This window comes from Canis lupus, chromosome 30 (assembly GCF_011100685.1).
Source record: "Canis lupus familiaris isolate Mischka breed German Shepherd chromosome 30, alternate assembly UU_Cfam_GSD_1.0, whole genome shotgun sequence".
Lineage (NCBI taxonomy): Eukaryota > Metazoa > Chordata > Mammalia > Carnivora > Canidae > Canis > Canis lupus.
Window position 1 is genome coordinate 30,048,714 of NC_049251.1, and position 27,170 is coordinate 30,075,883.

General features: G+C 47.6%; 1 protein-coding gene across 7 annotated transcripts in view; it reads right to left on the reverse strand.

Moving 5' to 3' along the window:
• The window catches only part of PARP16 (poly(ADP-ribose) polymerase family member 16), a 39,859-nt gene extending 14,277 nt beyond the window's left edge, over positions 1-25,582 (reverse strand). For 2 of the 7 annotated variants that reach the window (XM_038580729.1, XM_038580730.1), the window contains exons 1-6: positions 25,334-25,582; positions 13,006-13,143; positions 10,443-10,649; positions 7,167-7,338; positions 5,304-5,445; positions 3,909-3,987 (exon numbers count right to left, since the gene is read on the reverse strand). In XM_038580729.1, coding sequence (XP_038436657.1) covers positions 3,909-3,987; positions 5,304-5,445; positions 7,167-7,338; positions 10,443-10,649; positions 13,006-13,143; positions 25,334-25,507 — 912 coding nt within the window. In that variant the 5' untranslated portion in view covers positions 25,508-25,582. Of the gene's footprint in view, positions 1-504; positions 2,442-2,536; positions 3,988-5,303; positions 5,446-7,166; positions 7,339-10,442; positions 10,650-13,005; positions 13,144-25,333 lie in introns of those variants that run through there. The other 5 variants (XM_038580732.1, XM_038580734.1, XM_038580728.1 and 2 more) reach the window with 5 other exon arrangements.
• Between the last annotated feature and the right edge of the window lie 1,588 nt (positions 25,583-27,170).

Sequence of the window (27,170 nt, forward strand, 5' to 3'; positions counted from 1 at the left end):
TAAGCATCTGCCTTCCGCTCAGGTCATGATCCTGGGGTCCTGGGATGGAACCCTGAATCGGACCCCCTGCTCAGTAGGGAGCCTGCTTCTCCTTCTCCCTCTACAGTTCCCCCTCCTTGTGCTTGCTTTCTCTCTCCATCAAATAAATAAAATCTTAAAAAAAAAAAAAAAGGAGACTGCTTCTTCCTGCTCCACGAAAATGTGTAACAGAGCCCCTTGAGCTCCCAAACCCCAGCACCCAAACTAGCTCTTTCTTGGAGCTGACTGGCCTATGCGGTCTGCCTTAGATGTCAGGTTGGAGCTAAACAGAACTATAAAACTTTGTCTCCTGACTACTTCTCCATTCCCAGCGACCCAGGGATCTCACGTTGTTACCCATTAACCTAGTCCAGGGTCGACTCATCCATTGGGCATTGTAGGCAAAGGGCCTAGAGTCCGCATTATAAAAAATATTTTAATTTCGTTTAAAATCCAAAGGAAAAAAACAAGCTTGTAAGCAGAAGCAAACATTTTAGTATTTAATAGTAATATATTCATCTTTATACCAACACAATCATAAAACATAATCTTTTTTAAAGATTTTATTCATTCGAGAAAGAGACAGAGGGAGCACAAGCAGAGGGAGAGGGACAAGTAGACTCTCCGTGACCCCAAGACCCTGAGATGATGCCCCAAGCCAAAGTCAGATGCTTAACCGACTGAGCCACCCAGGCACCCCATAAAATATAATTTTAGATACTTTTATTGAGGAAGGAGTCCAGGAAGGCAAAAAAAGGACACTAAGTCATAAAGGAGTTCTGTCCTAATCTTCCTTTCTGCTCATTTCAACCGTCCAGACTCCAGGGATTTCCTTTGCCATATCAAAATGTACCTGTCCAACGGCCCCCACTAGCCTAGGAGGTCCTGGAGGATAGGACCGTTCTTTATTCACCCTCATGTCCCCATCATATGCTCTATGCCTGCTCCACGCTCATTATCAGGTATTGCACTGACCCTGCTCCACACTGAGGGTGCGGGGGGAGAGCAGAAACCTCAGGGGAAAAAAAAAGGCTAGGTTTTAAATAGATATTGCCTGAGAATTGCTGGAAACTGTGCACAACATTTCACATCTATGCAGTCGGACTTTGTCCACATCCCCCGGGGCTGAGCTCTGATGAAACTGTTCCTACCAAATTCACCAACAATCTCCAACTCAGTAAATCCAGTGGATACTCTGAAGTATAATGTTGACTGCTCGGCAGCATTTGATGCTGCTCACCAAGACTTCCCTTTTGGCTTCCATGACACTTTGCTGTTTGGGTTTCCTATTTCCCTGGACATTGCTGCTAGGTCTCCTCTGCATGCTCATTCCCTCCGCGGGGCCATTAAAAACTAATAACAGCAGCTGAAATACACCAGCTATATTTGCTCTGTGATGAGCCCTACTTTGTCAGTTCTTTTAATCCTCAAAATCACACTAAATCTATTCTGCAACCACAAGCCAAAGTGATCTTACCAGGAACCAAACCCAATCCTATTATTTCCTTCCTTAAAACTTAATGGCTCTCCTTGGCCCATAGCGTTGGCAGTTTTTCATATCTAGCCCCTACCCACCTCTCCAGCCCCATTTCTCACCACAGTCTCTTTCTGAGTGACTTTCCTGCCTTTAGCTTCTCCAGTGAGAACTCTAGGTCTTCACATGTGCTGCTCCCACTGCCTGAAACACTCTTCCTCCATCTCTTAGCCTAACACAGATGGCTCTGTCAGGTGTCAGTTGAACATCACCTCTTCTGGAAGGCCAGGGGAGCCGTCGAGGATGATGGTTATGAGAACAGCTCCCAGCTCTATACCACTTCCAATGACCAGGTAGCCTTGGGCAAGCTATGAAACTCTCCGGGACTTCAATATCTCATCTGTTGTCAGGATGAAAGAAATCAGTACCCATAGGTGTTCTGCAGTGCTACATGTTGACTGCTGTATTTCCTGACCCCAGACTATGTTAGGCTCCTTGCCAAGTATTTCCCAAAACTCCTTTATAATACCATATAATCCAGGGATTCCTGGGTGGCTCAGCAATTTAGCACCTGCCTTTGGCCCAAGGTGCGATCCTGGAGTCCTGGGATCGAGTCCCACGTTGGGCTCCCAGCATGGAGCCTGCTTCTCCCTCTGCCTGTGTCTCTACCTCTCTCTCTCTCTATGTCTATCATGAATAAATAAATAAAATCTTTTTTAAAAAAATAATAATACCATATAATCCAACCTCATTCCTGAGAATGCCTGTCTATATTCCCACCTTGCCAGACCTCAACTCCAGGAGGGCAGGGACCTTTTGACCTTGGTCCCGGGAGCTCCTATTTCTAACGCTTGGCACATGGTAGGTGTTCATATGTGTTCAATCAATGATGAGAAATCTAATACCTACCAGATATCCAGGTGATACATGCTGTTCAGCAAACCACTACCTCGAACAAGGAAGGGAAGCGAGGATAAGATTTTTAGTAACAGGGCATACTCGGCAGACTCTCGCTAAGGCTGAAAGCAGTCAGAGACAACCTACTAATTAGGAAAATACCTTTATTATTTTTGAAATGTTGCAATATTTGATGTAAAAACCATGATAGTGGCTTTTTCACAACTTCACAGATTATAGAAAACTGACTTTCTACCTTCTTTACAGAAATCTACCCCCCAAATCAGACAGGGCTCCATGATGGCTGAAACAGGGCAGGAAGGAAGGGCAGAGAGAATCAGCAAGAACTGCAGCTCCCTGGGTAGCCAGAGGTGCTCTTTGTACTTTTAAAGCCCAGGTTGAGTCCCCAAGACCTGTGAGCCCTCCAAGGGAGGCTAAGTCCATGCACAATTGTGGCAGACTGAGGTAGGCCTCTGTCCTGAAGGCCGGCAGCCCACAGAAGGCCTGTGGTGTAGCATTTGTGGCTGGGAGGCCACAATCAAGGCAGCTTCGTGAGAACGAGAACAGGAGGCAGGCCTGTGGCTCAAATCGCTTTCTCTAAAACACAGCCAGGAAAGAGACTACAGGCACTGGCCAAAGAGTGCTCTAGGTTTAGAAATCTCCCCTTTTACTCAGCTCCCAAAGATGAATTTGTCAAATGGCTAATTAAAAACAAAACAACAAAAAAACAACAGAAAAACAAACATGTGTTTCCATTTCAGCTATTATCAGCAGTTGGTGATTTTTAGAAAAAGATGACTTGAGTTGCTCATTGTTAAGATTGTCTTTTTTACCAGGTCTCTGGCTCCTTCCTTTCTCATCCATGTTAGGGCAAGGAGCTGACAGCTACAGCAGAAGGCTGTTTGTGGATCTGAGAAAACTGTGAAAATGTTTTGCACTCACATACAAAGGCTGATGGAATTCAGAAACGATCCCACCGATTTTTATGAGAAACATGACTGTTCCTCTTGGGTGTCTCAAGTCAAAACAAGGCAACCGCCTAGTGATTTACAGTCCCCACTACACATATTCCGCCTTCCAGAAGGCATTAGAGAAAGGGCCAATGTCTGCCAGGAGTGATTGTAAACATACCACGGACAGCCCAGACACTTCGTTTTTAAATGCAGCAGGACTTTTTCCTTTGGCCCTGGCAGAAAAGCCAACTCCCTGGGACTGCTTAGGAAGGAGCAGACAGGAGGATTCCCCCAAAACCTCAGAGTGAGGGGCTCGTAGTCCCCGCTGACCAGAGTGTGGCTGGGAGCATCATCAAAGGCAATCAATACATTTATGGCATATGAAAATTGTCCTGTGGTCCCCAACTGGCCCCCAGGCTCCACCTGGTTAGATGTGAGGCACGGGAGGTACAGGACAGCTTATCATAAGGCACATGGTTGAGGTGGCCCCCACACCAAGCCCAGAGAGATTATCTCTTTGCACGGTTCCAAAAGTGTTGGAAAGCTGAGGAATTGATGGCACTCACAATAAGCAGCAGCAGCAGATACAGCGATAGCATGACCGTAAACCAATGGCTGGAAAACCAGGACAGCTGGCTTGAAGCCCTGCCGGAGGGAGAAAAAAGTGATGTTGGCAAGAAGCGAAAAACATTTTTTTTTAAAGTGTATGTAACAACTTCTGGCTCAAATAAGATGAAATGATGAATTTCATCCTCTGAGTGAGCCATGAAATGAAGCTTCATGCGTGCTCCTTTGCTCAAAAAATCTGGGGCTATTTGCCCTGGCGCCGACACAGCTTTCACCAGAACATTTTCTAAATGTACAAAGGCAGCTATGCAATGAGCTCATCCTCATCTTCTCTTTCATGGCTCCTCCTGTACCTTTTACGACCCGTCTTTTCTCAGGCGAGACTTTGGTATCTAGAAGAATGACCCTGCTCAGGGTGTCTGCCCAGATGGCAGCAGGTGGCCGATTATTTAGCAAAAGTCTTTTCACTTTTAGACACGTAGATGTGAGTCCGAGCTGGGGAAATCCTCTTTGGCCCACTGGGAGATGATCTAAACTGTCCAAGTGTGCACTGAAGAGACACTCCAGGGAGAAGTGGGAAAGGAATGGAATTTTCAAGTAGAAAAAGCCAGATGGTTTTAAACCAAAGGATAATGTTCCTCACTTAGGAACCTCATACAAATTTCCCCAATTTGGGGGATGGGGGGGGTATTACTGTTTTATGAAATCTTGAAGCATGGAAACCACAAGCAGGGGTGGGCAGTCTTAAAAGTGACCCTCTTTCCTATCCTACCTGTTCATCTGCTGCTCGTCCCCATCAGGAGCTCTGTCATGGACCCCAACAATGGGACAGGATCTCAAAGTGACCCTTGACCCTGGAGAACCCCGCATATACCCCCACTACCACCCTGCTGAGATGGGATGAGGAATCCACCATGGTTCTTAGGAACTGAAAGGTCTCATCTCCTGTTGAGTTCAATGTCCTCATTTTAGAGCTCAAGATGAAGCATCTCAGGTGCAGAGAGGAGCAGGTGGTAGATCAACAGCCACTGCAGCAAGTGACCACACAGGGCAACACACCTTCCTAGTTAGCATCCAGGGACCACCCTGCCTCTCAGCTTCACCCCAATCAGGAGCCCAGGTGGCAGAGGGGCCTCATGGTCTGGGGCAGCCAATTTGGCTTCGTTTAGTCCCACATATCATTTGTGTTTATACAAGTCTCTATCTTCTTCACTAGAACATACAGTCCTCTTAGGGCCAGGACCACATCCCATCAGCCCCATCTTCCTCACCCCTCACTGTGGGTAGCTCAAGTATAAGGTTGGGGGCAAGGGAAGCTGATAACTAAGAACCCAATACTCTGATGCAGCATTTGGTTGTTATCCTGGGCCTCTCGCAGGGATTGTCCTCCTTACCTGCTGGGTTGCTTCTGTGAGTACACCAGCAGGTACCTCACTCGCAGAAGCTGGTTATTGGTGACCACAAAATACTTTGGAGGGACATCTCCCCCTTCACTGTGTTTGATTCTCGCTCTCCTGCGATCTATCTCCTTGGAATCTGAATAAGGAGAATTAAGGACAGCTTCACTGAGGGGGAGTGGAAATTCAATAATAAAAGAAGTAAATTATGAATAGAAACGGGTCGAGCCTCCTGGTAGTGAGGATGGAGAAGCCCCAGCAGGCTGGGGAATGCCCTGCGTATATGACACTAAAAAAACAGGAGAATCTGACAAACCAGAGGAGGGGGAAAAAAAGAATAAGAAAATAAAAAAGATACAAAGGGGAAGAAACTGAGTTGGAAAAGCAGAGGGAAGAAGCGGATTGAAGGTCATAACAAAAAAATTATCTGGGCTTAGGCACAGGATTTGACCTAAAACAAGCCTCTTAACAGGCATTTTAAGTTAACCATCCGGATTTTTGAACTTCTTAGAACTCTTACGTTCCGCCCTTTGTACCAAGACTCGTCTAAAAAACAAAACAAGAAACCCAAAACTTTTTTTTTTTTTAAAACATGATGAACTCTGGGAAATGAACTAGGGGTGGTAGAAGGGGAGGAGGGCGGGGGGTGGGAGTGAATGGGTGACGGGCACTGGGGGTTATTCTGTATGTTAGTAAATTGAACACCAATAAAAAATAAATTAAAAAAAAAAAAAAGGAAAACTTTGGGGCGCCTGGCTGGCTGAGTCAGTAGAGCATGTAACTCCTGATCTCAGTGGTGTGAGTTTGAGCCCTGCAATGGGGAAAGAGGTCACTTAAAAATTAAAAAAAAACTTTTAAATTAAAAAAAAAAAAAAAAAAAAAACATGATGAAGCTTTACAAAACAACAAACAAACAAAGCCAAAGCTGGGTGACAGCAGACACTGCAAGGTTTTGTTCTGATGTTTAATGTCACAGTTTGCAAACTTCCTAAGAATTATAAATGCAAATATTCATGCTGCCTGGTTTAGAAGGGTGGCGTCAGACCTGGGCCCGGTCCTCAGGATTCCAGTTGTTTTACATTAGAGACCAGGAACAGACAGTTTTCTCAATTCTCCTTTTCTCAGTGGAAGCAACAGGTCAGTTCTGGAGACTAGAATAACAGTTCCGTGACTCTTCTGCCTTGGAGGGCAAAACAGTAAGATGCACAAGCCAGAGACTCTAAGGAACGCATCAGAGGAGTGGATGGAGGGGGCTAGCTAGTCCTCTGCTCCCCAGAGAGTGGGGGGCGGGGGAGTCGGGGATTTACTCCCTGTGGTTTCAGTTACCCTTCACATCCTCTGGGGGCTCGGCCACTCACCAGAGTAGCCTGGAGGGACAGGGTCTGGATCCTGGTCTTTAGCTTCAGTTTAGCAAATACCTACTGAATGCCAAGTATGTTCCAGGCTCTATGCAAATACCAGGAGACCAACAGTGACTGAAACCCAGCTTCAGCCTTCAAGGAGCCCACACTCTAGCTTCACACACTCACTTTTAACTATTGAAACACTTCCTCCCTAGAGCTTTCCTTAAGCGCTCAGACCAACAATTGATTGATTGCACCTCTGAGCTGCCCCTGTGGACCCCATCAGCCCTGTCACCTGGCACTCTCTGCCCACCACTTTGTAGTAAATGTATCTTTTCCATCATTTGTCCCTAAGGAGACTGCTCACTCCTTGAAGACAAGCTCCTGTCCCACATTGCTTTGGACCTGGTCCATACCTTAGTAGGCAATGAGTGCTCCACCCAACAGATGGGTCAATGGCAAGAGCCCGTACGCTTAAGAGGCCTGCAGCCCAGGTCCAGGCCAAGTGCTCACTCACCCTTCTTCTTCATTTGGCACTTGACATCTGGATGATCAATGACTTCACACACAGCCACGCAGCTGAGGATGGGGCCAAGGAGGCTACGCTGCCATCCAAGGCCATGAGGGCTATAAATGAGGGCCAGGCTCAAGTCACTGGTGAGGTAGGTCCCTTCCCCAAACAAGGATGTCTGGAATGCCAAGGGTTGACAGAAAAGAAACAAGGCTGGGTGAATGTAAAGTTGGCACAGCAAGATGACGTAGGTCTTTCTTCAACAGAACTATAAACACAAAATTCTCAAGCCTTCCTTTCCCCTGGTAAAAGGCATATGATATCAAGTCATTCTATGACATCATCACAGAGTTATAATTAAACACATTTCTATCTGATAACAGTTTAGCTTTAGATTGTGGATGTGACTGCCTCACCTAGCAAATTAGTGGTCAAGGTTAAGTGAGAAAAACATAGGTATGAGAGTCCCAACAGACCTGAGTTTGAATTCAGACTACACCTCCTACAAGCTGGCAAGTTATATCAACTCTCTGGGTCTCAGTTTCTACATCTGCAAAATGATGATGATAGTATCTCCTTCACAACATCATAGATGAGGATTCAATGAGATATGTACCTAAAGCCTTAAGCAGGACACCTGGCACATGAGAGGAGTAGGCCCTTATGTGGTATTATGTCAATAATTCCTGTTAAATGAATGCATTTAGCATGGTTATACTGACGGCCCTGCAGAAGCAAAGTCACACACTTATGCACAGGGAGGGGGATCACACCTGAGGGTGGAAGTAATATAAGTCATTATGCAGAAAAGAAATGAATCTTAGCCCAGAAACCGTAACAAGTTAGGCCTCTATTAGGAGCAGAGTATGTTTTACTCTTTGTATTGCTGCCAACCAAGAAAATGTCCAAAATCTAGGAGGCAGGTCCCTAGTGACAGGTGCTAACTTCAGGTCCTCCATGAGGAAGCATGCCAGGTGAGAGAGAATGAGCCCATGTGACATACCTGCAAGCTGAGGCTACAGCAGGCATAACAAACACATCTTCTGCCCATGGTAGACCATGGCAAAGGGTCAAATAATCAACCATGATAGCCAACATAAAAATATCAATTGTGGCACTCATTCATATTGACTCAGAATCCTTCACATTTCAGGTAGCTGCTACCAATGGATGGAATTTGAAATTCAAGTTGAAATTCAATGGCTATGTTTGGGCTGCAGTATCAGTATCTGGTTTAGGTTGGTTTTTTTTGTGGGGGGGGTTATATGCAAAATTTTATTTACCAGGGTTTAGCTACATAACACCAGTTCACATAGTTTAAATTTCAGTTATAGTATATTAACTTTGGGTAATGGTATAAAGTTTGAACTCTGCTGCTTGCTCTTCAATTTACATACCACTACACAAATAACAGATGCAAATTACTATTTGTAATCAATCATCACTCTTTTCTCCAAGTCTGTCAGTGATTGGTCACCATACATTTCTTCATTTCTCAGGCAGTGAAGCATGTAGTTGTGTTGCTTCGATATCTGTTGAGTGAACTCAAACTGCTCAGTGAACATTTAACCTTGAGAAATGAGAGAGATGTCCTATTCAGTGGCACCAGGCTTCCAAAATTCTAAGCTGTTTCAGTGAAGTTGAGGGATAATGAAAAAAGCCTTTGTTTTACCTTTGGGAAGCCCCTTGTCAAGTTAGGCAATGTCCCCATGTCTCAAAAGCTGACACAGACCTTCTCCAAAAACAGTGAATGTCATCTGATCTGCTTCCATACCCATTGTAAGCTCTGGCTGCCACATATATACAGACCCCCTAGACTCAAGAATCTCAAACCAGATTGCTATGAGCAGAGGTGCACAAGAGTGGGAAAGGTGGGCTATCTGTACCATGAAAACAATCTCACAGCTTCAACTGGCAAGTAAGCTCCCTCAAGCAAGCCCCTCACTAAAAACCCAGAGAGAAGTGGCCAACAGAGCATCCACTTTACCAAAGGACTCTGACAATGTGCCTCTAAGTGGCAACTCCCTGAACAATGAAGTGAAGGTCTGCTGTACGAGATTGTAATCTGAAGGCAGCTTCTTCAGGCCAGCTCTGCTGTGAAGCAGAGGCCTCCTGGATTCCAGTAGCCTGGCCATAATAATAAGCTGAGAGCCAGTATAAACAAGCCCATCATCCTACGTAAAACCCAACTGCACTAATCAGCTACAGCAGTGTTGGAAAAGTTTCTCTAGCCCCAGGGCTGCATCAGCCACAACTGAGCCCATGGTTCACAGAACCAGCCCCTCCGATGAGGCAGATGCTGGCATGACTGGGGGAAGGCCACAGCCCTTCCACTACCCCAGATTCCCTCTCCATCCACCTATAAAAACAACCATTACTTTCTTGGAGTCCAGTATAGGAAGAGGCCTTTGCATATATGAATTGTTTGAATCCTTTCAGCACACCAGAAGGTGGGTGATGACATCCTATTTTACAGATGGGGACACTGAGTCTCAGAGAGGTTAAGTAAACTTGCCCAGGACACAGAGCTGCTAAGGTGGTCTTTATGGCTATCTGAACCTTTCCTCCTATACCTCACTAAGGAGCAAAACACAGCCAGCAGAGATGGGTGCTTGACACCGTTTTGACCTTTAAAAAAGGAAGAAAGAACCTCTCTTTGGAGCATTCCTCAATTTTTCCTAGGACCGGCTCTGTGGGACTGTCTCCTCCTAGACAAGAGCTTCTCAAACTTCAACGTGCATACAAGTCACCTGGTGAGCCTGTTAAAATGATCCCTGACCAGGTGGTCTGGGGTGTGCCTGACATTCCACATGTCCAACATGTTCTCAGGTGACGTGGATGCTGCTGGGCCAGAGACCATGCTGAGTCGCAAGGACTGGCTACACACTGAAATCACCTGGCTATTAAAGCATACTGTTAACTGGGCCCCACACCCAGAGATCCTCATTAACTGGTCTGGGGATGCAGTCAAGCATTGGGATCTTTAAAAGCTCCCCAAGTGATTCTAAATGGGAGGCTAAGGTTGGGAACCATCTTTAAATCAGTACTTCTCAAACTGTAATCAGTATGGGAATCACCCGGAGATCTTGTTACAATGCAGGTACTAATTCAGAAGGTTTAGGGTGGGCTCAAGAATCTGCCTTTTCTCGGGCTCCCAGATGCTGGTGCTATTGGTCTACAGATCACACCTGAGTGGCAAGGCCTTTGCGAACCTCTCCCCCCAGCTCCCACCAGCAAATTCCCCAGGGTTCTGACCCCCTTGTCAGCAGGCTTAGGCCCCACCTTGTTCAGGTGGCAATGCAGCCCATTGTGGATGATGGAATGGAAGTTTTCGAGGCGGCTCCCGTGGAAGGCGTAGATTAGGTCCCGTTCTCCTTTGGTCTCATAAAATTTGGCATTCGCTGGGTTGGAGTATTCAATTTCAAACAGGAAGTCCGGCACCGGGACAGGCGTGTGAGGGGCACCAGTCAGCTTTTGGATCTTTTCGAACTTGAAAACATGTAGGAAGTCAGTTTTATTTGGGAAGGTAGTTAAGATGTGCTGCCAAAATGGCCTCCTAAAGCTTTGGGCTTACCGCCTACGGGGAAAGCTTCTAGCTCAAGACTGCTTTCCTCAAATACTGTTTCTCCCTACACCAGGCTGCGAAGTATGGACTACTCTCCTCCTCCTAACTAAAGACCATCTCTAATTTTCATAACACTGTCACATCCATTTCCTGCATTCCATCTTTACAATAATCTCAGGAGGTAAAGGGGTGTGATCAATTGCAAAAATGGGCAAAACCTTATCCCCCACCCCCAATCCTTGTGACTCTGTAGGCAGAATTCCAGGACTCCTATCAAGAAGTGGCATCTACTTCTCCACCCCTTGAATCTGGGCTTGGCCACGTGACTTGCTTTGGCCCTGGCAATTATATACCAAACAGAAACTTGAAAGGGCTTGCCCTTTACCACCTGTTGCTGGGAGCCCTTCCTTGCCATGGGTGCAAGCCTTGCTAGCCCTCAGTAGGATAGAGGAGGAGGGCCCCATCCACAGCAGCCGTCCCAGCTAAAGACCCAGACATGTGAGGTTACCCTAGATCATCCAGCCCCATCCAAAAAAACAACCCAACTAAACCATCGAATCATGGGAGACAATCAATGTTGTTTTAAGCCTCTAGGTTTTGGGGATGGTTTGTTATGCAACAAAACCTAATTGACACAAAAGAGTAAGCTCTTCCTGAAGGGCAGTAATCCTTTTCAGGGCAGAGAACACATCATTTCATTGATTTCTAAATACTAAGTCATAGACCAAAGCCAGTCTGTGATGAAGTTTTCTCTGGGTTGTGATTAAATGAGAAAAATAAGGACCATGCAACAGATCTGTTTATATTGCTGTAAGCTTGCCTTGACCTTTTGTCATTTTTTTGAGGCCATCCTCCTTTTTTGTATTAAAACATCCTTTTATAAAGTGATGATACATGGAAACCCAATAATATCCTTACTTGGGCACAATAAAAAGCTGATAATTCTCACTCCATATGGTGCCAACACTCCATATTTTAATGAAATTTAACTTATTTATAATTAAAAGTCAAAAAGCCACTGCCTTATCTACAACTACTTTACCTATAGTACCCAACATCTAGTAGATACTTGATACCCATATGAGGAATGAATAAATCTCAATTTAGCAGATGACAAAAGTGAAACCCAGAGATAACCTAGGAGTTAGCAACCCAGCCTGGACTTGAATATGGATCTTCTGACTCCCACTGCAGGGTTCTCTGTGTTACTGACCCTTTACCAACACAGGTGGACATCCCTAGACACCAGAATCCGAGATACCAAATTCTATGCCAGTTGAGGAGGATTTTTGTGTTTAGCAGGAGCTTGTAAAATGAAATGCTCTTAAATTTAAATTGATAAAGTATGGGGTGCCTGAGTGGCTCAGTCAGGTAAGCATCTGCTTTCATTCAGGTCATGATCCCAAGGTCCTGTTACTGAGGCCTGCATTGGGCTCCCTGCTCAGTGGGAAGCCTGCTTCTCCCTCTCCCTCTGCCTGCTGCTCTGTCTACTTGTGTCAAATAAATAATTAAAATATTTAAAAATAAAACTGATAAAGTAAAGAATACAGATAAACACTGCTGTTCAAAGGAAAGAGCACCAGATCTGGGATCTGCCATCTATGCTCTGGTCCTTGTCATCCCAGCCAATGCCCAGGAGATCCTGCCCAGGCAAGGGAAGCCAGATTATGGAATGCCTGGTCTGTGCCAGAAACTATACTGGGGGTTACATACTTTCTACCATAGCGCCCCTCTCTTGTAACTATTAATATTCTCAATTCACAAATAGGGAAAAGGAGACTTAATACTGGATGAAAGTGGGATTTGATGTCAGAGCCTGAAGTTTCCCATGAACCAGGTTCTGCCTCTGTTTCCCGACAACTGGATGAGGCCAGTGTTTCTTGCGGTGTGGTCAAGGGCCCACCCTTGTTGAATTTACCTGGGGTGCTTGTGATACCCAACATTTCCCGAGCCCTTAGTACATGCCCTAAGGCATTCTTCTAGATGGGAAAATTCATTCAATTCTCACAGCCAGTAAGTATACTATTACTACCCCCATTTTATAGATGAGGAGACCGAGACATGGAAATGCACCCGGTGGCCTGCTCTAGGTTTATGGTAACAAGGAGAACACAGCCTAGCACCACCACATGCAAGTTCCCGAGCCAACTCCAGACACAGAATCAGCATCTCTCAGGGCAAGGTCCAGGAACCTGCATTTTCAGCAAGCTTCCCAGGCCATTCTGGTGAACAAGGGGGTCCCAGAGCCCGTCAGCCCTAGGAGTTGCTGTCAAGTCTCACCTCTGACTTCCCTGCACTGTGGACTGTCAGGACCTTTGAGGATAAAATCCAGCTCACCAGGTCCCTGGCCCGTAGGTCTTTGTCTCCAGAGGACTGGAGAAGTTCGTTCAGGTTGGGTAACTTGCTGGCATCTGCAAGCTGAAGTGAGGAAAAACCTCCATTAGTTAAGGACCTAAACAAGATGATAACCCGGCGCCCTCTCATGGTGAGGCCGGCAAACCGCATGTCTTTCGTGTTTCAAGTAATTTCTTAAGAGATAAAGATACAGGGCAGCCCCGGTGGCGCAGCGGTTTAGCGCCGCCTGCAGGCCAGGACCTGATCCTGGAGACCCGGGATCGAGTCCCATGCTGGGCTCCCTACGTGGAGCCTGCTTCTCCCTCTGCCTCTCGCTCGCTCTGTGTCTCTCATGAGTTAATAAAATCTTAAAAAAAAAAAAAAGAGACAGGTACAGGTCTGCGATCCCCTTTCCAAATACCAAACTCCAAAAGCTCTGAATGCTAAAACACTGTTTCATAATTCATTTGGTACAAAACCTGAGCTGATGTGAGGTTAGTTTAATCTTTACTCATCCCACTTCCTGTTACTACTGATGTGATACCTTTTGCTGCAGTAATATTAATGTCTGGTGATGGGAAACCACTTCACTGGAGGTGTTACCAAACAGGTGATATACACAAGCATGGGTAAAGAGTTAAGGAAGTCTTTTCCCCTCAACATGAGTTAACACTCTGTTAACCTGTCTCCTGGAGACCAGATGAAAGTAGTATGGTGGGGATCCCTGGGTGGCTCAGGGGTTGAGCACCTGCCTTTGGCCCAGGGCCTGATTCTGGAGTCTCGGAATCAATTCCCACGTCGGGCTCCCTGCATGGAGCCTGCTTCTCGCTCTGCCTCTCTCTCTCTCTCTCTCTCTCTCTCTCTGTGTTCTCCCATGAATAAATAAAATCTTAAAAAAAAAAAAAGTAGTATGGCAACTATATACATAACCAGGCAACATTTGCTCATGGTCAAAATGACCCACAATGGTAAACTGTACCTGGATGGGAAGAAACTATGAGTGGGGAGTTCACGGCTTGGGGTTTCCCTAAGTGTGGTGAGTTTTTGTGAGGACCCCAGCAGCTATGTCTATAGGTGTTCTCACAAGGGAGCCCAGCCTCTGTGACACATGGGGCTTCATCAAGGCCAGACCAGATCCGGCACCCACGCATTCATCTCCTTACTCCTCAGCCACCACTCTCAGGGGGCAAAGACAAGCTCCTGGACCTCTGTGTGGGCCCTTGCAGGGACTTGTGCAGGAACAGACACCTGAAGCTGCCCTGTTGTGAGCTATGATGTGTCCGAGAGCCTTCGGTCTCGGCTGCTGCCTCGTGTGAACGGCGTCAACGGATTAGTTGTATGGGTATAGCACATCATTACCTTTGTAAAATAGGACAGAATCTGAATTTTGAAATACATTTGGTGCTGAGAATTCTGATAAGGGACAGAGGACCCCAATTTACAGATAGCTACAAGGTATCTATAGCTTTTGCCCAGAAATTATACCTCGCTAGAAGCCCAATCTGTCCAGTACGGCATTTAAGATACTGCAGACTGGTGCGGTGTGAACATGGCTTGGGTTGTACCACCTCCAAGCTTTCCTCATTCAGTCCCCTGGGATGCGCCTTCCCGCACCTCTCCTAACCCAGGCACCCCTCTCCTACAACACCTACAACTCTCAGTTCCAGTACTCCCTTCTCAGTATGGCCAAGACTCCTAAAGGCCAAGGACTGTCTGGTGTTTTCCTAATTCTCTTTCCTGGATGTAGAGGAAAGAACAGAGAGATCCGAGTTTGAATGCTTGCTCCTTAGGGAAAGCACTGGACTTGGCTACACCTCAGTCTCCTCTAACACAGAATCCCAGCTGCTTCCACGTCGAATTGCTGAGAAGATAAAAGAAGGTCACATTTCTTTCACATTTATGTGTCCATTTCTTTTCTTTTCCATTTTTTCTAGAAAGTTCGTTGTTGCTAACCTTGGGGGTTTTATTTCCTAACTTGGTAGCTGAAATTCAGAAACATCTCAAGACTACTTTATTCCTATCTCTATTTTCAAAGATTCGATCACTAGCGTTGAACATCTAATAGAGCTTTCTACATGCCTTGTGGAGCATCAATGAAGATCCAGTTAAAATACCATGGATGGGGTGCCTGGGTAGCTCAGTTGGTTAAGCAATCAACTCTTGATTTCGGCTCAGGTCATGATCTCAGGGTCCTAGGATCCAGCTCCACACTCAGTGGGCAGTCTGCTCAGGCAATCTCTCCCTTTTCCCCTGCTCTCATGCACACTCTCTCTAAAATAAATCTTTAAAGATACACACATACATGCCATGGATGTGTGGATGTGTAAATGCTCCACGAGTATGGAACTACACAGTGGGGAAGGCAGCAAGGTAAAGAATTATAACTGAAACCTATTCATTGCCATTAACAGAAGTGGATACTAACTACTAAGAGGACCAGGAGGGACTTTTGCTTGGCAGGGCCTGGGGGGATAGGGGATCGGGGCCTGGGGGGATAGGGGATTGTCAGGAAAGCCTCACAGAGGAGGTGCTGTGTGACCTGGGCTTGATATGCAAAGGTGCAGAAGCAGGAAGATGCAGCCTGTAGTCAGGGAAGAAAAAGGCAACATGGTGAAGTATGCATGCTCTTTTCCTAGGCAGCCTGGGTCTTAACCAGGGCTCTTACGTCCCCACTAGTTGTGTGACCTGAGTGAGTTGTCTGACCTTGAATCCTGTGTCTGTTTCCTCAAATACATAATTTGGATAATAGTAGCCACTTCATGAGATCCCTGTAAAGGTTAATCAGGTTAAACAAACATGGTGTTTAGGACAATAGGAGGATATGAGTACTCTACTGTTAGTGGGATTGCCACAACTGTCATCATTAACCGTAGGAGGTTCCAGGTGGCTGGAGCTTAGAGTGTGAGGGAGGGGTCGCCAGTCTGTGAAAACCCTTGATGTACCTTGGGGACCTTCAGCTTTGTTCTGTAGGCTATAGAGAGCCACGGAGGGCACCCTCTGGTGGCCATCCTGCCTGCTGCCTACACAGTCCAGAGAACACCCCCAGCAGCCTATAGCTTCTGTCTTTCTTTTCTACCCCTGGTCTACGCTTGTTATCCCAGAGCCAGAGCTAAGTCTTCTCTCCCACGATTACTGTCCCCATCACTCTTATTCTCAAATCCCACCTATGAGCCACAGTCCTTGCCAATAGTCCAGACCTGGGCATGTGGAGCCCGCAAAAGACCAGTCAGCTAAGCTAGGCTGCCTCTAGGGGTTCAGTCTGGGAAAATGGGAGAAATCCCCCCGGCTCCAGGCTGGACATAGGCCCCCCGAGCTCCCCTTCCAGAGCTCAGGCCCTCCCACTGCTGCCTGCCCAAACAGGGCCAGTATGTGTCCCTGCTGCTCCCTTTGTCCCCACTCTTTAACCTTTCAAGGGCTACCCTTATGTCCATTTCGCTTTTCAAGCTACTCTAAAAAAGAAATCTGCTCCAAAAAGTTAATAGGATTCTTCCTCTTGACCAAAACCTGCCTGCATTTTGGCAGGACCTTTTGGGAACCAGGCATACAAGTAGGGTTGCCAGATAAAATAACAGTTTGCCCAATTAAATTTGAATTTCAGATAAACAATAAAATCCATTTTTTTAAGTGTAAGTATAACCTATACAATATTTGGGGCAGGGGTGCCTGAGTGGCTCAGCAGGTTAAGCATCTACTTTCAGCTTCGATCATGATCCCAGGTCCTGGGATTGAGTCCCTTGTTGGGCTCCCTGCTCAGTGGGGAGTCTGCTTCTCCCTCTCCCTCTGCCTGCCCCTCCCCCTGCTTGTGCTCTCTGTCAAATCAATAAATAAAATCTTTTTAAAAAATAAAATATTTGGGGATCCCTGGGTGGCGCAGCGGTTTAGCGCCTGCCTTTGGCCCAGGGCGCAATCCTGGAGATCCGGGATCGAATCCCACGTCGGGCTCCTGGTGCATGGAGCCTGCTTCTCCCTCTGCCTGTGTCTCTGCCTCTCTCTCTCTCTCTGTGACTATCATAAATAAATAAAAATAAAAATAAAATAAAATAAAATAAAATAAAATAAAATAAAATAAAATAAAATAAAATAAAATAAAATAAAATATTTGGGGCATACTTTCACTTTCAAAATTATCTGTTGCTTATCTAAAATCCAAATTTAATTTGGTGGCCTATACTTAGTTTGCTAAATCTAACAATGCTTCCTTTAACACAGCCCATGGATATCTGGTCTGGCTCAGCCTCTCTGCCTGACAGCGCCTCTTACCACAAACTTCCCACCTACTGCCCTCATGCTATTCCTCAACTGCCCTGTGTCTTTCCTTTTTTTTTTTTTATAAAGATTTTATTTATTTATTCATGAGAGACAGAGAGGCAGAGACATAGGCAGAGGGAGAAGCAGGCTCACACAAGGCGCCCAATGTGGGACTTGATCCCAGGACCCCGGGATCACTCCCTGAGGCAAAGGCAGATACCCAACCACGGAGCCATCCAGGCGTCCCGCCCTGTGTCTTTCCTTTATGCTTCTGCAGCTGCTCAGCGTAACACTTCACAGGGTCTTCAGGGCTAGCCTAAAGTCACCTCCCCTGTCCCTGACCACCCTTGATGTCTGTGCTCTCTTGTGCTCTATGCGGAATCCCACGTTGGTACTTGACTCTCTAGGGCCACCTCAAATGTGGTTGGGACAAATGCTTCCTGAGAACCAACCACACCTCATGTATCCAGAGACTCACCAACTGGCCTAGAACCTGGCACAAGTTCAGAACAGCTACTATTTACTGAGGCCTGATCATGTACCAGGAGCTGGGCTAACTGCTGTGTGTGCATCTCATTTTATCCTCGCACTGGCCTTTGCCAGAAGAGGGGACAGATTTGGAGCTAAGCACCTTGCCCCCAGGGTCATGCAGCTATTCAGTGGCAGGACAGAGACACGAAGCTAGGCAGCCTGATTTCAAGTCCATTCTCCATTATCCTCTCCTACCAAATCAATGGAGAAATGTATTTATTTATTGTAAAGATTTTAAGTAATCTCTACACCCAACGTGGGGCTGGAATCCATAACCCCTAGATCAAGAGTTGCATGCTGCACTGACTGAGCCAGCCAGGCACCCTTCAATGGAGAAATTTATTATGGACTAAATATTTTAGCCCAAAGGAGCAATTCTGGCAGAACTTTAAGTGACTGCTTGGGAAGCTTATCAGGTATGTTTCTGGAGACTATGCCCTACCCCCTCTGCCAAATAATACAACCATCATAGCTAATGGCTGAGCCTAAGCCCTGTCAAAGGTACAGAGAAAGATGTACCCTGTAGTATGGAGTCTCCATGTAGACAAGTTACAGTGGAAAACATTTGCCAAAAACTTGACTGAGGAGAGCAAGAGTTCAGGAAAGAGGCAGGTATTTCTGGGGGTTCGGGGAGAAGGCAGAGGGAAAGGTGTATGGAGTGGGTAGGACACAGTGGTGGAGAGGGTCCTGAGAGGTAGAGCAGATGGCATTCCCAGTGGGAGAGAGCATGGCAGATAGGCAAAAGGTGGTCCCAAGCTCAAATGCCCTGGGAGCCAGACAGGTGATGAAAACGAGCATGGGAGGCATCCAGGAAGGAGTGCTGAGGAACAAAGGGCCCAACCACCAACCCCCAGCTCAGCTGGTTTCTGCCCATGGGTAACTTCTAGCCAGGCTATGGAACCTCAGATGTTTTTCTTTTAAAAAGAAATCTGTAAGATGCTGCTTTTTTTTTTTCTCCCCTATTTCTAGTCTAATGGAACAAATAAAGCCTGTCACCCCCACAGACTCCACTTTTGCAACCTCTGTTTGAGAAATAAAGAACTGTTTAGCTGGAGAAGGGGTCCAGGAGCCTAGACAGGGCCTGACCAGTGGGCAGTACCAGGGGCTTGAGAAAGGAAATCTCTCAGGAAAGGTAGTTCGGGCGACTGAGAATACAAGGGCAAGGAACCAGAAAGGGAGGAACAGAGCAAAGAGAAGACCAATGACCCTGGAAGGAGACAACTCACGTCATTGCTCTGAATCAGGAAGTGACAGGACAGCCCAGTGGACACTCTGCAAACACCCAGATCATGATCTCCTGATGAGGAAGCCTAGGAACCGGTATTTACAGCCACTGCCACAGGGGATTCTTATTATCAGGAAAAGGTGGGGATACTCAGGTTTAGATATTAATCAATGTTGTCCTAAAAGGGCAGGCAGCAGGAAAGAAAGAACACCTGAAAAAAAAGCCAGAGGTCTTGATACTAGTTGGGGGTGGTGGTGCTAGAAGGGTATGAGCCAAAGGGTACAACCAAGGACACCAGCCTCCAGGGCCAAACAGATAAAGTAACACCTGGAACAGTGGAGTGGGCGGGACGGGTGGAAACGAAGCTGGGGAAAGGTGGCCACCCCAGTTATACACACAGGTATACCTTGCTTTGCACAAACCTAAGGTCTGAAAAATCCAGATTCACTAAAACAGACTAGGGGGCAAAGTTTACTTTATAAGAGAACTCTTCACAAAAAGCCTGGGGTCCCTGTAAAGGAGTGGTTCTCTGGCTACATGCCACCATTATCTGGGAGCTGGAGGGTGGTCTACCCACCAGCACAGACTGATTAGCTGATGGTGACAGAGATGATAAGATACCACTGAGGTGTTAAGAAGATTAAACGAGTTCCATGTAGAAACAGTTCAGAAAGTGCCAGGCAGGTAGCAAGTGCTATTAGTATCATATAAGCGTTAGGTACTGTATTATTATTCATCAAATGCCCCCTCTCTCCTGCTCACCAATTCAATAGGGGGAAGCCTGCATTTCTGGGATGTTGAGAAGGAAGGAAGTAGTCTGTACTAGAAGAATGATGTCATCCCTGGGGTCTCCGGATCATCATCCCACAGGCTGAGACATCTTTCTAGCCACATACCCACCCACAGTCATGCCACACATCTACGCCTGATCCAAATCTTTTTTATATCTGTATACTTTTCCCCTCTATTCTTCAGAGACTATTCCTGAGAGAAGGGAACTAAAAAGGTAACCCAAAAGACTGAGAATTTTACCTTGAGATATCACATATGTACCTAAATGGACACTTAACGGGCTGGACTGAATAACTGTAATCATTTCCTCACTACCCAGCACATGAGTGCTCATGAAAATGATCAATAGGAAAATCTTAAAACTACATAGTCTCGGCACATAAACACAATATCCCAATGCCCAAGCTCCACCTCAGAGATTAAATCAGAATCCCTAGAGGGAGGGCCCAGACAGTATTTTTCAAAGCTTTCCAGGAGATTCTAATGTGAGCCAAGGTGGACGGTCTTATAAAGAATGACCTCCCCCAGGCTGCCCGGGTGGCTCTGCGGTTTAGCGCCGCCTTAGGCCCAGGGTGGGATCCTGGAGACCTGGATTCGAGTCCCACGTCGGGCTTCCTGCATGGAGCCTGCTTCTCCCTCTGCCTGTGTCTCTGCCTCTGTGTGTGTGTGTGTGTGTGTGTGTGTGTGTGTGTGTGTGTCTTTCATGAATAAATAAATAAAATCTTTAAAAAAAAAAATGACTTCCCCCAACAAATGTCAATATTCAATTTCTAATCTGAAAATTAGCATCAAAAGCCTCACTTCAAAAAGTTTGTTGCCCTTTGACCCAGAAAGTTCACCCTTTGGAGTTTATCTCAAAAGAATAACTAGAGATATAAACCACGACTAATGTAGAAGGTAATTTATCATAGCAATGTTAATAAGAGCAAATTTTTTTAAATTTTGAAAGATCCCAGAGGAAAGACTCCTCTAACTGCTGAGGGTGGAGGCAGAGAATAAGATGAGGTTACAGTTAGGTCTTAAAGGATTAAGGAGAGTTTGTCTGGACAAAGAGGGAGATGGCATGGAGAGGACAAGCATTCCCTGAGATTAGGACAGAGAGAAGCTTATTTATGTTTTAACCCAGACATTGGGGAGTCACCTTGGCTAGAGAGCACAAGCCACAGACCAGAACCAGAAGAGTCAATCAGCATAGTTCATCCCCCAAAATAGTAGATGGGAATGGGGGAAGCCAGATACGGGGCCTCTCAGACTTCACACTGCACACAAATGCCGAGGAATCTTGTTAAAATGCAGGTATTGATTGGGTTTTCCAGGGTAGGTCTGCATTTCTAACTAGCTCCCAAGTGCTGCTGCTGCTGCTGCTGGGCCTCAACCACACTTTGGGTGGCAAGGGGCTAGAATTAATACCAAGGAGCCATTCCCCCTGACGTCCTAACCCCCGAAAGGATCTTCAGGCTCATGGTGAACCAGAGCAGGATGTTTTCTAGGGGAAAAACAAAACAGCTGTGACACCAATGACAAGATCCTATGTAAAGTGACTCTGGAATATAAACTGTGCCCAGGATAGCTCAACCTGAAGTTCAGGGGTCAATGGTTGGGGCTATAGGACATCCCAAGTATCTTAGAGATTCTGTGACCTGATAAGAGTTTAGCCAACCCTTTTCCTAAGGAATAAGGTTACAGACCTGTCCTCAGAGGCAATCAGCACATACCTCATTTGATTCCTCAAAACATCTGACAAGGACCTCTCAGGCCAGGCCCCGAGAATAAAAAGAACTCCCAGGGCAAAATTAAAGTGCTGACTCAGAATGGAAATGTCCTCCAAACAAGGCACCTGAGAGATGATTTGGGACTTTGCGGCCTGGGACAAACTAAGGCCAGAGCCATACTTAAAGCCAAGAGCTTGGTTCAGCAAGGGGATGTTATCAGGAAAACAGTCAATAAAATAATTCAGCCAAAGATCTGAATTTTGGAAACTGCAACACATGTGTTATAAGTGTGTAATGACACCTCACAGTGGGGAGAAAATTAATTAAAAGGGGTTGAAAATAATACAGTTTCACATTATTTTCAAGTGCTTTTAGCTAACAATGAGGGACTTTTTTAAAAAGATTTTATTTATTTATTCGTGAGAGACACAGAGAGAGAGGCAGAGATATAGGCAGAGGGAGAAGCAGGCTCCCTGTGGGGAGCCTGATGTGGGACTCGATCCCAGGACCCCAGAATCACAACCTGAGCCAAAGGCAGACGCTCAATCACCGAGCCATCCAGGTGCCCCAACAATGAGGGACTTTTTCAGAGCTACATGCCTTCCTTCTTTAGGTAACCACAAAATAATCCAGAAGGCCAAGTCCAGGCCTGATTCCATTTGTCTAAAAGCTAACCTTTGAGGGGTGCCTGGCCAGCTCAGTCAAGTACAGCACAGGGCTCTTGATCTCAGGGTCATGAGTGCAAGCCCCCCATTGGGGGTAGAGTTTACTTAATAATAATCATCATCATCATAATAAAAAGCTAAACTTTAAGTCAGATACCAAGGTCTAGATACCAAGTCCTCTGCATCTTTTCTATAATTCATGTAACATGTGGCAAAATGGAACCTAAAGTATATTTATTTAAGAATATGTGCATAACCCCCAGCAGTCATCACACCAGGCCCTGCCTGGGGGAGTGGCCTTCTCCTAGGAAACTGCTCACTAAAACCATGCCTACAGAGAGCCAAGAAGCTGCACCGCCTGGGCTAGTTTCTAGCCACTCCTTTATATTCTACGTTATACCCCATATTCCCTATTGGGCACCACTGTGAGGGAAACTAGCCCAGGCCCAACAGCTAGGGAATATGACGGCGGAACAGGATGATGGGAACCTGTCCATGTTTCTCCAGTGGCCCCTGAGAGAAAGGGTGTCCCGGCTACAACTGGCACAATAAGCCCCAGGCCTAGATAGTCGGTCCCTATAAAGGAGCGGCTATTTCAGATTCTCTGAGTTGCCAGTGCTCTCCTAAAGGATTATAGGTATGAGAGGAAGGAAGAAAGTGCCTTAAACTGAGAGCACTGATACCTGGGGGTGGGGTGGGGATGTGGAATAGGGTGAGCAGCTCTGTCAGGGGCACTTTTTACTTTATCGCTATCAGTTGTAATTTTTTATAAGAAAAATATATCCAACCATTGCTTGCATAAGTAAAAATAAATTTTTAAAAAGCATGAACAAATCAAAAACAATTCCAAAGCTCCCTTTGCTTTTATCCCATATTTGTCAAACAAACTTGATTCTGTCTGCCAAGAAGACCTTCTAGCAGGAAAAGCGCACAATGAGCATTCTCGTCCATGTGGATGTTTCCTGGGAAATATTAATATGGTGCATTGCGGGGCACCGTCTCTGGTGAGTTTTGTTCCTCTGACCCTAATCTCTCCCCTCTGTCCACCTCTCCTGAACAGATCCCTCTCTCACCCTGCCACCCCAGGGGTCTTTCAGGAATGCATCCTTGGGCACCTGGGGGGCTCAGTTGGTTAAGCGTCTGGCTTTGGCTCAGGTCATGATCTCAGGGTCCAGGGATGAAGCCCCACTGAGCAGGGAACCTGCTTCTCCCTCTCCCTCTGACCACGCTCCACTTGCACATGCGCGTGTTCTCTCTCAAATAAGTAAATAAAATCTTAAAAAAAAAAAATGCATCCTGGATCTCACCAATGGCCTCCTCTGTCCAAGGGTAAAATCAATCATCTTGGCAAGACATGCCCAGCTCTGTGTGCTCTGGTCAGCCTCATCTCTTCTTGCTCCCCATGACATTGACACTAAAGTACAGACTTGTCCTTCTCCATAAGTTTCTGGCTTTCTGTCCATCCTATTACTTCTCCTGGAATACCCCTTTCTTCCTCTCTGCTCCTCAAAACCCCTCCATGTCTCTAGGGCCTCAGCATGGCATCAGCCATGGCCCTTACTTAGTGCTCCTTGATCCCAGTCTACTGCCAAGGAATGGGATTCCAGCTCCGGGCTTCCATGTTATATATATAGGCTTACCCCATAGTACAGCTAAGTACACTGTTGATCTCTTCTTGGGTCTCTAATTCTATATCCTTAGCACCTGGCCCACAGCAGACGCTCCGTATCTCCTGACAAAACTGAAGAAGTTTCATCCCCAAGGCTCTGATATCATAAACTCACAAAACTGACTATTTATTTGAATTTTCAGAACAAACCATAGGGGATGTCAGTTTGCTTATCTTTCTCCAACCTCCTACTTCCTGTACCCTGAAATGCCTGTGTACTGTGGGCAAGGTGCCCTCAACACATCCCTGGCCTGGGCTGCAATGGACGGGGTAAGGGCCATGAGGCTGGGCTTTGTCCCTAGACCTCCTTTGCTAGTGGTAGCAAAGAGGGAATCCAACCCTGACCACTTCATCAGAGAGAATTCTAAACATCTGTTGATTCTAAACATCTCCCTTAACCTGTTAACATGGTTCATAACATTGATTTTTTTTTTTAATGTTTAACTAATTTTGATTCCTGGAATAAATCCACCCTCTTAATAAGGAATTATTCCTTTTATACAATGCTAGATTCAAGATCCTAATATTTTATGGAGAATTTCTACATTTATACTCATGAGTGACACTGGCCTATAATTTTGCGTTATCCTTATCAGATTTAGATGAAGGTTATATTAGCTTCTTTTTCAATATTCTGGAACAATTTTACACAAAATAAAACGGGAAACACTTATTCCCTCATTGTTTGGTAGAATCCGCCAAGGAAACCAGGTAGGCCTGGTGTGTTGTTGTTGTTGTTGTTGTTGTTGTTGTTTTGGCCTGGTGTTTTGAAGGGAAAAATCTTTGACTACTAATTCAACACCTTTAATGATTATAGTCTATTTTGATTTTCTATTTCTTACAGAATCAGCTTTGGTAAATTATATTTTTTCTAGGTAATTCCAAATATTTGAATTGCAAAGACAACTGATTATCTGGAATGCTGACCCTGACCCAGAAGTGCACTCTGTAAGAAATTAAGTTTGCCTTGTGAATCAATAGAGCATAACAGCTGACATGAGTACTGTTATGTTACAATTTATAAAAGTACTGCCCATATATTACCTCGTTTGAAGATCAAGGTCTGGGAGGCTTTGGGGATTTCTGGTGTCTGATAACTTGCAAAGGGATGGGTGGCTAGCTTCCCAGAAGCATCGGATTCAGATCAGCCCCCTACTGCTGGCCATGCTAGGACGTTCTGTGGAGGCCTATGCAACTACTGAATTCACTCTTGGGAGTCACTTGTCATTAACACGAGGAAGCAGCCACCAAGAGCCTTGGGGCTGTCGATGTTAGGGTACGGGTGAGTGTTCCGAGTTCGCAGAAACCCTCCCCAAGGCCAGGCTGGGAATGCTAGGTCTGGGGGGCTGGCGTGTTTACTAACCGGGTCCCCAGGCCACGTGGCCCGGCCGCCCAGGGCAGCGCGGGTCGGCTGGGAGGGAAGCGCACTCACCAGGGCCTCAAAGTCCTTGCAGTCGTGGCGGGCGTAGGCCGCCGGGAAGGGCCGCAGCGCCGAGTCGCGCTTGTAGCTCTGCAGCGCCGAGGCGAAGAGGCTGCACCGGAGGTCGGCGGCCAGCACGTCGCGGGCCGCCGCCTCCCGGACGGCCGCCCAGCCTGCGGGCTGCATCCCGGGGGGCGGCGCGTCGCCGGGGAGACGGCGGGGGCTAGGGCCGGCCGAGCCCAGGGACGAGGGCCCGAGGGGGCCGGGGTTCCCCGGCCCGAGGTGGAGCGAGGCGGAGGGATGACGGGTTAGGGCGTGCTGGCGGCTGGCTTCGGCGGGGGAGACCGGCCGGTGGAGGAGGGGGGCCCGGCCGGGACCTGGGGCCAGCGCGGGGGGGGGCTGGGGATAATGGGCCCCGTGGGGGGGGGTGTCCCAGGCCTGGGGGAGGGGCTATGACATGGGATGAGACGACAGCGGCGGGAACGCGCTGACACGCGTCCTCTGCAGGGGCGGGGGTCCGGGGGGGCACCCCCAGGGAAGCCGGGAGGAGCCCCTCTCCGCGCCGGGCGAGGCTGCCGCGCGGCCGGTGCCTTCCTGCTCCGCCTCCCGCCCCGCCCCGCCGAAGCCCCGGCGCCCCCGGCGCCCCGCCAGCCGCGCGGCCGAGCTCGCGGCGCCCTGCCCCCGGGCCGACTCCCGCCCCGGCCGCGCGCCCCGCCTACCGCCCCCCGCGCCGCTCGGCGCTCCGCCCCGCCGCCCGCCCCGCCCCGCCCCGCCCCGCCCGCCGGGGGCCCCGCGAGCCCGCCCCGCCCGCGCCGCGAGGGAGGGGGGGGGCAGGGCCGCCAGGTGCGCCCCGGGGATTCGCCCACGCGGCCGCGCGCCCTCCTGCCAGAGGCGCGGGGTGGGAGCTGACCCCGGCGCCGTTTGACCTACCCGTGGATTTGCCGTGGCTGAGCTGCTTGGCTCTTCCCGGGGAATTGCTACGACCCGTGGCCTCCCTCCTGAACCGGTTCCCTCCGAAACGGACTGGGCACAAGGAGCCGGTGAACACCCAGGGAACTGCGCCCCAGAGGGCTGCACGGCTGGCCCAAGGTCCCACAGCCAGAGGGCATGGACCCCGGCACTCACACCTGGATCTGAAAACCGAGAGACCTCTCTCCTCTGCTTTTTACAGAATTCACTGCATTGCTCAGGTCTCTGGCCTCTCAGACGAGGTGTTGTTAGCAAGACCCTTCTTTGGGGTCCTCTCCGAAAAAGAGCCTGGAGAGACAATTAACGGGGGAGGCGGGAGGAGAGGTTGACCCAGCCTTGCAGAAGGGAAGGGACTAGACTCCCATTCCCTCTCCCAATTCACAACCCCACTAGAGAAAACCCCAGTTTGGCCTCATAGTCACATGGAAGTTGAAGCACAGGGAGTTGCCTAATTCCTAGACCAGGAAGTCCCTCAATACCCTGGCCCCCATTGCAACACTCCAGCATCCTCTGAGAGAGGAGCTTCCCCTCCCTCCCCATCCAGGCTACGCTGGGTTCAGAGAAGAGGTGGTCCATGACTTTGGATGGTATGCTTGACTTTGGGAGGAAGAGCAATACTGGGCCTCCAGACACCACAGGGCATCCCAGGCCAGGGAACGAGTGTGGGCTGTGCCCAGGAGTCCACATCAAACCTCTGGTTGCTATGAGGCCCAGACTGGTGCAGACGCAGGAACAAGTGTCGTGGAAACTTATGCCCTCAGACAAGACCACTAAGTGCCTCCAAGACCTCAGGGGACACAGGAACTAGCATGGCTGCTGAAGTTCAGGCCCAGAAAGATCTGGAAACAGTGGGACAGGAGACCTGGGAACCTCTGTCATT